This window comes from Phoenix dactylifera, chromosome 15 (assembly GCF_009389715.1).
Source record: "Phoenix dactylifera cultivar Barhee BC4 chromosome 15, palm_55x_up_171113_PBpolish2nd_filt_p, whole genome shotgun sequence".
Classification (NCBI taxonomy): Eukaryota; Viridiplantae; Streptophyta; class Magnoliopsida; order Arecales; family Arecaceae; genus Phoenix; species Phoenix dactylifera.
The window spans coordinates 4851104-4863118 of record NC_052406.1 but is presented as its reverse complement, the minus strand read 5'-3'; the positions used below and the strand labels follow the sequence as shown (position 1 = coordinate 4863118).

Here is a 12015-nt window from a genome sequence, read left to right as displayed (position 1 = left end):
AATACAAAGTGCGAAAAACTTCTATAGGAAGCAAATAAACCAACAATTAATCTGCAAGCTGTGAAATCGATGACTTACATGCTCATGTGAACATATGATGTTGCCCACTACAAGGATCAAGGAACTCGTGCAACGAGCAAGACTAGGTGAGAGATCCACATGACAGCTAGTCCTAAATACCGAAATGACTGTCAACTATATCATGTTTGGGACGATAACAGAGATCATAAGAAAGGAGTAAACCAACATGGATGGAAGCTCAAGCTCAATCTATAAAATAGAACTCTTGATTCTTAATTTACAGCAGAGGAAGGAATTTCCTATTATATATACAACTATGCTCAAACGGAATATGATATATCCTGCTTGGTTTTGGCCATCGGTGCTCCCACACTTCACCAAGGACCTGTTAGTGTCCTTCTCAAGCACCGTTTCTTAGGTCCATGCTGCTGATTGATTATCTCCAAGACCTGTTCGCACCAATTTGATTAATTCAACAACTATTGCTACAAAAGGACAACCATATGGTCAAAAAAAAAAACAACAAACAAGAAACAGGATATGAGTTGCAAAGGATAGGCGCAGGCAAAAGAGAATCTCCCATTATATATATATACACAAAAGGAATGTGATATTACAGATCCTTTCTGAATTATATTTACCCAGTCAATAGTGCAAGTAGATTTCCTAATCATCATTGTGTAAAATGGCGCACACTCGTTAATCATTATCTGTTTCCTTAAAAGAATGAACAGATAAAAAACCTACCATATGTACTTTGCATAACAAGATTCTGGAACCTTCAATCATTTTAGGAGATACTTTATTCCACAAAAAATATAAGCAGTCTAGAATATGGAGTAAAACCAGGGTAAGTTGGATTAGGAGATAAATAGATTGGAGGAAGTTTCTCAGCTTTCCAATTATTTGCTATAAATGGGTGGGCGCAAAAAAAAGGCAGTTTATCTGTTTCAACCTATCTCATGCAATTTCTAATGAAAATCAAATTTTCATCATATTTGAATGAAGCCAAAGAATCCTTTTTTTATGTAATGGAAAGCAAGCACATAAAAGAGACAAGTTTGGCTTCATTGTTTTATTCCAAGGTATTGCCACACTGGACCATCCCAATTGTATTGCACCGTACCAGTAAGGTATCCATATGATATCGAGATTTAGTTTGGTATATAAGTTGAACCGGTCCGAACTGAGCAAAATTGTCCCATATTACTCAATTTCGCCTAGTACTGCCCGAAACCATATGCATATAGTACCGTATTGACCCATACCATCCGGTTTCAAGTGGTACCATGATAAAAAATGATAAAAAAAAATTGTCGGAAGTTGTCTCGATACATGGTGTATATCGTATCATACCACCGTACCGAAGCGATAACATACTAATATGGTATCGGTACTGAGATTACGGACCTTGTTTTACTCATTCAAACACTTGTCCGAAGCACTATTAAGTTCTAGCCAAGATCCATTTTTGGTTCTTAAGAAAGAAACCAATGAAATGATAGGAGCTAAAGTTCAAATTTAAATTAAACAAACCCCAAGCAAATCCAAGATTTTTTTTTTCTAAAAATCACTAATGCTATTGAATGTTTGATACCACACCAATTGAAAAACTAGGCATAGATAAAAACACTGAATTATCCTAAAATCTGAATATTTGTTTGTTCACTTTGATAAAGATAGTTTAGTTTAGCTTTATAGATTTTTTTATTCCAATTTAAATTTAAAATGCATCCCCATGATGTGGCAGCTAGTTTAAGCAAAAGCAGCCTACCACCTGTTGTTTTTTCTATAAATCATAACTGCAATATGGTGATTGGCTTTCTATACAAATCTGTGTCAAAAGTCAGGTACAGGTGGTAGAAAAATTTTTGATGCATAAGTTTTGTCAACATGTTGAATGTAATACCCAAAGACCTCTACAGTTCTTAACCTATCCACAATGAACACCTGACACTTAAATAACACCAAATTCGACATAAACCACTTAGAGGTTCTTGTCCATATGCATGAAAATCTAAACTACACATCAATATCAATGTCTATATTGCGAAGAACACCAAAGTTCACTCCCAGATTTTTATCAATACCCATTTCTACTTAACATCTGGATAACATAGGTCCTCAGACACCAATTCGTGGTGGCGTAGTGGATGCAACTAGCTGCCAGAAAACAAGGCTTAGGTCAGGTCAATTATGGACCCCAAGTCGGCTGATGATCCAAAAAATGGGGCCTGATGTTTGCTGCTCCAAGCAAGAACCCAAGAGGGGCAGAGTTGTCTGTTTATTCTTACAACTTAGTTGAGAGAAATCAGAATGCTCCTACCAGTTATCCTGTGAACAATACCTTCTTTTTTCCCAATATATAGCCAGACTTTTTGAAATATTAATTTACATTTATTGATTAGTTGAAGATGCCCTAAATGGACTAGGTCGATAAGGTTTGGACATAATTGTTTAAAGACGGGTTTGGTCCGCTGCCATAGAAGAGACTCAATTGTTCAAAATGACACAAAAGGGTACAAATCCGTATCCTTTTCCCTCCTGTCTCTTAGTTGATTTTGATTCCTTTTCTCCTCTCATTAGTCTTCTTAGAAAATTGCAGATCTGTGTAAAGCTACAGAATAAACCTGGTCGCCAAAGCCCTGTTCTTTAGCAGCATTAGAAATATTCCTTATAAATGTCTTACCCCTTTATTACTTGAGGTTCTTCTCTAAACCTGAAAACCTGTAATTAGCCCCTACTCAGAATGTTTCTGAAATTAGTACCCTAAAAACCATGGAAACCTCCATCATCCTTCAAGAAAACCCTAATATAATGGCAACTGCTGAATATTTTTAACCTGTCATTCAAATCATTTTCTGCAGTCCTGGGAATAATTGTACTTAATTTGTCCATATCTGAATCACAGAATAACAAGCCACAAAAATCCAACTAACCATCCAACGTCCAATCCTTTAGGACTCGTTTGGTTCGAAAGAAAAGAAGGGGAGAAAGTATAGTCAATAGGAAAATGAAGAAAGACCTCTTGTTTGGTTGGAGTTTTCAAAAGAGAGAGATAAGAAAGTAGCATTTCCATGGGAATAAGATTACCATGTTTCATGAAAAAAAAAATCCGAGGGACATGAAAAAGCTACTTTCCCATCAGTTGGAAATTGTGATCTTTTTTTTTTCAAAACTATTTTTAAGCCATAAAAAAAATGGATAAGGTCTTTCCCTTTATTAAGGGTATAATAGAAATTTCACACAACTTTCCGAGAAAAGTAGATGATCAACCAAACATAAGCCACTCTGAATTGTGTCACTTTTTCATGGTCAACTAAATATACCAAAACCATTTTTTCAGGCATCATATTCTCTGAAAAAATATTCCGATGAGAAAAAATTCTTTCTGCGAACCAAACAAGTCCTTAGTATTTCCATCAACTTATGCATAATCTCTATCATTCATTGCGACATGACTTGATTGTGCATCTCCTTCAATCCATGTAAACTTCAAACTGCGAAAGATTCACACCTCATCAATAGTTTGTCAAGAAGTCATGTGCCTTTAGATCCTCTAAGGCCCTGTTTGGGGGAGCTGTTGGCAGTAGAGCTGTTGGAAGTAGAAATGTTAGAAGTAGAGCTGTTGGAAGTAGAGCTTTTATAAAAAGCTGTTTGCTGTTTGGTAACTACATTTCTAAAGTGCCGTGGCGCTTTAACATTTGTTTGGTAAACAAACTGAAAAAGTATTTTTGTATGACAAAATGACCATAAAGGACATTACTAGTATTATACAATAATGCATAATAAAATATAATATATATTAATACATAAATATTTGATATAGTATAATATTAATGTAATGTAATATAATATTATTATAATATAGTACTATAACATTGCATACTATAGGATAATAATTTAATATAATATTAAATTATTTAACATAACATAATATAATATTATATTATATTTATAGTATAATACAATAATAAATGTATAAAATATTATAATTCTTAGTATAAATTAATTTTTTACTCTTTTGATGACCATTTATTTTTCTAACAAATTTTTTAGTTAGGTGAAAAAATTGGTTAAATAATTACTCTTTTGATGACCACCATGGGCAGCCACGGGCTGCCTCCCAAAAAAAAAAAAGGAGGGCCGGCGGCATTGAGGAGAAGGAGATAGAGAGGGAGAGAGAGAGGGGGGATAGTGAGAGAGAAAGAGGCGGTGGGATTGAGATTTTTGGGAGGACAAAGAAACTTTTAAATGGGGTATTTTGGTCAAAAATACAGCTTCCCGACAAAGCTGAAAACAGCGTTTTCGGAAAGCTCCAAAATGGAGCTTCTGCCGAAAAGCTGTTTTCAGCTTTTCGAAAAAGCTAAAACAGCTTTTCCAAAATTTTACCAAACACCATTTTTTACCTAAAAGTACTTTTGGAGGGCCAGAAAGTGCTTTTTGGCCCTCCAAAAGCTCCCCCAAACATGGCCTAAATCCTTTTAAGTCCACTAAGAACTATGTTGCCTACCAGATGGATATGCGAAGCACCATAAATCTGACATGCCATCTTGTACCTGCTTAACAGCAGTCATGAGCCCTGTAAAACACCAACTCTGTCGATGTATTGAGAACTTCTATGCAACTAATGTTTTATTTATGAAAAATAAAACTAGATCAATGATGAATTTCTCAATGCATTTCAACATGTTTAAAGCTTATAACCTTTTCAGCCAATTGAAAAATTTATCAGTCGACTATAAACTCTTATTAACTATTATCTACTGCAGCAATAGATATGCAATAGTATGTTATCTTCCTTCTATACTTGGTTTCCCAGCTCATCAACACTGCACCAGCATTCTAGTCAGTGCAAGGAAGGTAACAGTGGAAATACTGACATTTAGAAAGCCATATCCTTATAAGCATTCACAATTTGACTGTTTTCTTATTTGTTCTTTTTCCTCTCTTTTTTTTAGAGGGGGGGGGGGGGTGAAGGGGGAAGAGAAAGTGCCCAATGAAATAGTGAAAACAAGAAAGCAATATAAGTTTTAAGGAAACAAATACAAAAACGTAATAATTACTAGAACTTTGAATTTCTTTTAATTCATATAAACTTATTTCAATTTTATTTCTAGCACAACACTCTAGACTCACTTCTTATGTCATGTTGTTCTCTGGGAGAAACTAATCTGAACATGATGCTTTCGATAATAGCATGTAGAAATTGAATGTTACCTTGGACAAGAATTTTTACAGTTTTCGCATACTCTAGCCTAACTCCTAATACCCGAGCATGCTTGTTTCTTGTTTTTCTAGGAAAGAATGCTTTGGAACATCTTGAAACATGCTTTGAAAAGAGACAGACACTCTCCATAATCATCAAATGACTTACCTTCTCGTCACCATTTAAACAATTAAAACCAATAAAACCTAAGCTCCTCAGTAAGAAACATGATACACTGGTGGAACAGTCACCTAACTTCAAAACCATAGTGCAAATCTCAACATGAATCTTTTTTGGGACAAAAACCTAAGTTTAAATGCTAGAAGCATGTTTCTGAGGTCCATAGAATCCATAATTGTACTATGATAAGTAAGGTGATAAAAAAGCTCAATTTGTTGTATCAGACCACACCACCCAATATGGGCCACACTGCATCATATTGGTACGGTACTGAGACTTAATATACCCCTCTACTGAGTATCGGTAGTAAGGTATGTACCACATTAATACTTCGTACGGGGTTTATCGATTGGTTACTAGTATGGGATCCACTACCGAGATTAGAAACGTTTAAAGAAAGCATTCGCAAATTGTTTCTTCTTTCTCGAATTTCAAATGATGTTTCATGAATTTTGGATGAAACACAACATCTAAACCATAAATGAGAAAGCAACCTATTGCAATAATTAATCAGCAAATATTGCAACAAATGACAGATCATTCAAACTAGCACTAGTAAAGGAGAAGGGGAAAAAGGGAAGAGCGAGATGCACCATGACACTCCATGTACCTGCAATCTATTAGAGTAGATAAGTTATCTGCAAAGTTAAACGCAGATTTTGGGAGGACCCGTGCAGGCGTGTGTTTAATCCCATATTGATTATTCGTTGGATAAATCTTGGGTACTTATACAGGATCAAGGAACCCAAATAATATTTTTTGGCTAGCCATTTTGGGTGAGATCCTGGATTGTTGCAAATGGTATCAGAATGGACCAACCCATAACCTATGTGGACTAAGGCTGCAGCACGGATCCATTGGAGCTGACCATGGGCCGATCGTGGTGTTTATGATTAGATTTGAACCTTTAGCCTGACGAGAACGTCAGAGCTTAAATGGAAAGAGTATGTGAGGACCCGTCCGGGCGTGTATTTAGCCTCATATCAGTTATTCGCTGGATAGATCTTGGATACTTATACAGGATCAAGGAACCTAAATAATACCTTTCGGCTAGCCATTTTGGGTAAGGTCCTGAGTTGTTACAAATTTCTTAAACTTTGATAGGTTAGAGACATGTGATTTTCTTCTTCCAATAGCCCAATGTTTTTCAATAATAAGTTTTATGAAGAGTCAAATCGCAATTTTATCTTCACAAAGTGCCAATTTACCAATACTATTCAACCAAAGCATATTGGCCTATGCGTAAATCTGAGCTTGCTTTTGGAATTACTAGGTGACTGTCAAAAGCAGAGCCATTAGTAAATCTATTATCTATGAGAAAGAAGTACTTGATGGATAGTTGCTTTCTCATCAACCAACACAGGAAATGTTCGGAGAGACCTTTTTGGCAATGTCAAATAGACAATCAAGAGGGGTGTATTCGCTAACAGGAAGAGTGTCTCAAATGGGTAAGCCTCCTAGACTCATGCAATCACCTAGCCACACTAATGCATTTGCATTAATATCGGAGAAAATTGATAGTTAGCTTGACTTATAATGGTATGATCCAACCTAGAGACTCAAGAAAATAATATACTAGCAGCAAAATTAAATGGCCATCTAAGACAGAATAATATAATGCTGGCAACTTAAATAGTCATGCAAGTTGCCCATTAATCATTTGAAAGAAACATATCAAAATAGTAATAATTGGATAAATTTTCAAAGTTACTAGAACCGACCGGTAAAAATGCACCAACTTCTCTATAAGAAATGAGCAAATAGTTGTTACAAAATGAGTAGGATAAGTTACCTGATTTTTCTGCGTCTCCGTAATCTCCGCCTGCAAATACTGAAAGGTATCAGGTTGCAAGCTTCATGTTTCAAATATTAGGAAATTTAGCCAATAACAAAGGATTTGTATATTAGTGGAAAAAAATAGCAAACAGCACAAGGATAATAACTTTTAATATCCTATTTTATTATTACTTGCTAAAATTCTAATGACTTTAATTCATTTCATCCAAACCATAATCAGATTTCCTGGATCATGTCAATCGCCCCAGATCTCCAATTCCTAATGAAGTACGAAAGTGAACTCTCACAATTAACTACATTTTTCATCTGTCCCATTTATAATGGACGGCACAAAGCATGTCTCTCTCTATATATGACAGATATTCAGGTGGAAACAAAATTATGGCTGTGCTAATGAAATGTCGCTTTGGTTTACATTTTAAATGTATTCGGGAATTATAACTCATAAAGAGATTTGAGTAGAATGAAATTAAGAAGGGCAGCTCTCGCAATATTAAGGGAAAGAGATTTTTTAGGAAGCCTTGAAAGTTTATTGGGGATTTCAATATCAGCATGTAATGAATGTTATTGATAACAAAATACTAAGACATTCATGATCATAAGCCAACTAATAATAGATTGGTGAAAAGCAAATATTGATTCTTTGCATGAACTAATATACTTGAAAATTTAAGTTAAAATTGATTAAACAAAAGGTACCTGTTTTTTCTGCAATTCCTGGTTTTGTGTCTTAAGTTTTGCTACTTCAGCTTCCAACTCCATGGTATAAGCCTGAACCAAATCAAAACAAAATCAAAGACAAAATCTTAATATCAGAGTAAGAATATTAAACAACATAAGGCATTTTCTCCACGTTATATTCACAATCAGAGTAGTAGCATAAGCATATAAGCTGCATATCACATGGAAGCACCATTAGCATGTTCTTGGGAAGGCATCACAGATTATGCTTACAAAACTGAAAAAGCAATTCTTACAATTATGCCCACATTATTTTGGGTCATTGGGCCATTCTGGATGTCAAGCTCTGAACATTAAAGGGTAGTAAAATTGCTGCTGCATGTTAACATAATAACAGCCATGTTGACTAGAACCAACGGTTAGTTTACCAACTTCTTTCAAGTAATCTTTTAATCAGAAGAGGGGAAAACTGCACCTCCCAGAGATATTAAAACTTGAGTTGAAGCACTAGTTTGTAATGAAAGTAATATCAATTAAGGTGAAATCAGAAAGAGTTAAAGTGATATCTCTTAAAATGGGTCATATTCTAGACTCAAAACTGTGAAGAATATCGTGCCCAGCTCGCTTAAAATTAAAAGCAAAATCTCATAAGGTATTTTAAAAATGATCTACAGTTGCAAAAACTACACTAGCAAAGCATTTGTACATTTCTTCATCCAACTTAAGCACAGAGAAAACAGATAGTGAGGGACAAGGAATCAGATAAGGTAAGGAATCATGCAATAGATTCAAGCAGCACCAAAATGTGATAAAAGAGAAGAATAGAAAGATTACCTGCTTACGTGCGCGTGATCTCGCAGCTGACTCCCTGTTCTTGATCATTCTCCTCTGCCTCCTCTCCACTACCTTCTCCACTGCCCCGCTGGATTTCCTCCCCCTGAACCCCCCACTGAGCACATATGGAACCGGAGACAAGGAAGACAGGTCGCCACCCTTGCCAAGCCCATTTGCAGAAATCTGGTTCGCCGGAGAGCCCACCGCCCCGACCGTGATCCCACCTCCCCCCATACCCACCATCCCGGGCATCAATCCATTGTTCACACCCTGATCTCCGAGCCCCACGATTCCACCCCCTCTCAGCCCCTGCGGGTTCCCCAAATCAGCAGTATTACCGAGCGGAGCTGCGTAAGGCCTCGTCCCGGTGGCTGGAATGGCTAAATTGGCACCGGAGGCGTTTGTAATGGTGTTTGCCACTACGGTCCCATTGCCGCGGCTCGTCTGAGAGAACCCGAGAGCAAGCCCGGTATTATTGTTTGAATTCGGCAGCTCTCCGTAAAACACATTGCTGTTAGTGTTGTTGTTGGTGTTGCTGCTATTACCGATTGGCCTCGGCGCCGCCGCCAGGGTCATGTCCTCTCTAACCACTCCAGCCCGCACTAAGAATTCCTCGAGGGTCATCTCCCCGAGGGTTGGCTGCCGCTGCTGGTGCAGGTCGGTCCCGCTGCTCGACCCCTGGCCGTTCTCCCGGATGACGTCCTTCCACACCTCGTCGACCGTCTTCTGGCTGAGGGTCCGGGGCAGAGTCAGCGAGCCCTGCCGCTGGAGGCCGACGCCGGCCCCGCTGCCGTCGAGGCCGGCGCCGGAGTATCCGCCGGCGCTGCCGAGGGCGGCGGCCATGGCCTGGCTCTCCTCGGCGGTCCAGATGTTCTTCAGGAGTTCGTCCATGTTCATCGACCCGAAGTCCTTCCCCAGGCTGCCGAGCGTGTTCTGCAACTCGCCGAACGTCAGCGAGTATACAGACGCCTGCCGCGCCAGCGGCATCTGCGCCGGCGGCAGCTGCGCCGGCAGCCGCCCGTCCGACGATCCCATGTTCTTCAAATTCATCATCGATCTCCTTCCAAATTCCCTCTTCCTCCTCTCTATAAATTCAACCAATCCTTACATGCGCAACAACCAACTAACATCCATTAAAAAAAAAAAAAAAAAATCCCCTCAATCACATCAAAATCCGTAAAAGTAAAATAAAATTAAGACAAGCAGAAAAGAGGAATACTTCCGGCCACAACGTTAAGGCTTAATTTTTTTATGGGAACTAAAGTTCAGGTTTAAGAACCACCTAATCATCATCACAACACCCTAACCCTAATCCAATTTAGGTACTTTCACCGCGTACGCCTCCTAATGGAAAGCGAGGAAGAAGAAGATGACATTTTGAAACACCACATACCTTTGAAATATTAGTTAAAATTAACAACTTCCAAGACGGTGTTAAAACTAAAATCTAAGACATCTTCGTTGCCATAAATAGCAATAGAATTACTTATTTCCACCGAAAAACTTCGAAGATTTCATTTTCTCATGCCTATAGGAATCGAGAGAGAGAGAGACCTGTTTGTTTGGGGTTTAGTTGGGGCGCCCCTCTGCGTTGCCTTGGCTTCCCGTACTGCTCCGGATGGATCGCGGCGTGGGCAGGGCCAGGTGTCGGGCTCGAGGGCAGCGATTTATGCGGGAAGGCAGTGCCCGAGTGACAATAGAATAATGGGGACGTGGAGCCGGGCGCACCGAGACGTGGCGGGTTTAGAGAGCGGTAGCGCTCTTGATGCGACGGCCCTTCCAATGGGAGCGCGATATATGGAGCGATCTCGGCCGTCGGTCTGGCGTCCCGACAAAACTTCTTGGATGATCGGATTTCCACCCAGTTTTTCATTCGCACCCGGATGCGGCGTGGCTCGTGCATGGACGCAGGGCGATGAGGTCATCCCCAGGACAGTTTTAATGGACGAAAAAAAGGGACCTAAACTTGGACTCGTTCTAATTTCATGGCTTTTAAAGCTTTTGGTAGGCTGCTGGGTCTCAGCGGTGGTCCTTCTTGTTTCAGATGTCGGAGCTTGGTCTATGGCTCGTTTCTTTACTTAGTAAAAAGCACGTGCACGTCATAGCCTCCAATAAATCTCCACCCGCTACTCCACGCAACACACACGAAACTTCTTTTCTTCGAGCTTATCAAGAACATGTTTTTCTTCAATAAGAGCTTGTTGTGGTCCGTTGTTTGCACTTCCTCAAGCAGAATCTATATAGACATGGCATTGATGCATCTTGCTCGCAATAAAATTATTAAAAATAATTAAGTGTATATAATATTCATGATGAGGTTATCCATCACAAATCTAACAGGGTCGATATCAATTTGGTTAGTATTTTTGCTCCTTAAGTATTATTGGAGCTCACTGTGATGCAGCATATGACATGAGATTAATGGGTCTATTTTCAGTTTAGCCTACTGTAAAGAAATGTGGCCATAGCAGGCAAGAGACCTTTTGTGTTCAATGTATGGGGACAACTTCCATGAAACCAAAACTGAATGAAGGCAGCAATATTTGGTTTTACTTTATTGGAGAAAAGTTGAAGTTTATCTTCGAGTCTATATAAACTGTCACTGATGGTTCAGCTCAAATTTGATGTTCTGCCACAAAACTCACCTATTTGGGGAACAAAATTTTATTAAGAAAAGATGCCAGAACCTTCAAAGTCTCTAATAAAAAGTGAATGAAGAAATAAAGCAAAACTGGCCTTTTGTGGGAGTGCAACCCTATGGACTATCAGGCTTGTGGGGTGGAAGCAAGTTGGCCTCATCAAGTGTTGATCAGACCATGGTAATACAAATGAATAATAGCTAATACAAAGAACGGAATCCAAGGAATGGGAAAAATCTCCTTAGCTCTTGATCTTCTTCTTCAGGTTTTGATTTGATAAGGTGGATAGTTCTTGGATATTGATAGTTGGGTTGACTCCTACCTTATCAAGGGGGAGGAAAAATTGATGAGGTATATCTTTCTTAGATATTGACAGTTGGGTTGACCCCTACCTTATCGAGGGAGGAAAAACAGCATTCTTGTATTTCCAATTTATCTGATCAAGTGCAGCAATTACATCTCCACAGTTATCGAAGATATTTTATGAGTTTCTAGAAATATAACCCCAAAGCAACACTCCTTTAGCACACTAAGAGCAACTTTTAATGTCCTCTAAAGTGTACTTAACGTAGTACATAAATGAAGGTTCTGTTCCAAGATAAGTTCAATTGCACTTAACATGGCATCTCATTAAAACAAACCTGAGCTATGCTT

General features: G+C 38.6%; 1 protein-coding gene across 4 annotated transcripts; it reads right to left on the bottom strand.

Moving 5' to 3' along the window:
• On the bottom strand, positions 1–10414 carry LOC103712514 (bZIP transcription factor TRAB1). Of its 4 annotated transcripts, none has more exons than XM_008799052.4 (5): positions 10277–10414; positions 8723–9825; positions 7907–7978; positions 7203–7241; positions 1–470 (listed from the first exon to the last, which is right to left on the bottom strand). In XM_008799052.4, exons 2-5 carry the CDS (start codon positions 9773–9775, stop codon positions 396–398), a joined length of 1239 nt encoding a protein of 412 aa, XP_008797274.1. In that variant the 5' UTR covers positions 9776–9825; positions 10277–10414; the 3' UTR covers positions 1–395. The 4 variants fall into 4 exon arrangements, with proteins under 4 accessions (XP_008797274.1, XP_008797273.1, XP_017699628.1 ...); XM_008799051.4 differs by having other exon boundaries at positions 8723–9845; positions 10277–10410; XM_017844139.3 differs by having other exon boundaries at positions 8723–9807; positions 10277–10385.
• Between the last annotated feature and the right edge of the window lie 1601 nt (positions 10415–12015).

Excerpts from the sequence above, each read along its gene's own strand:
- LOC103712514 (XM_008799052.4), bottom strand. The coding sequence starts at position 9,775 with ATGATGAATTTGAAGAACATGGGATCGTCGGACGGGCGGCTGCCGGCG. Across the intron at positions 7,242-7,906 it reads AGGAATTGCAGAAAAAACAG|TATTTGCAGGCGGAGATTAC; the intron begins GTACCTTTTGTT and ends GATACCTTTCAG. Across the intron at positions 471-7,202 it reads CGGAGACGCAGAAAAATCAG|GTCTTGGAGATAATCAATCA; the intron begins GTAACTTATCCT and ends TGGTGCGAACAG.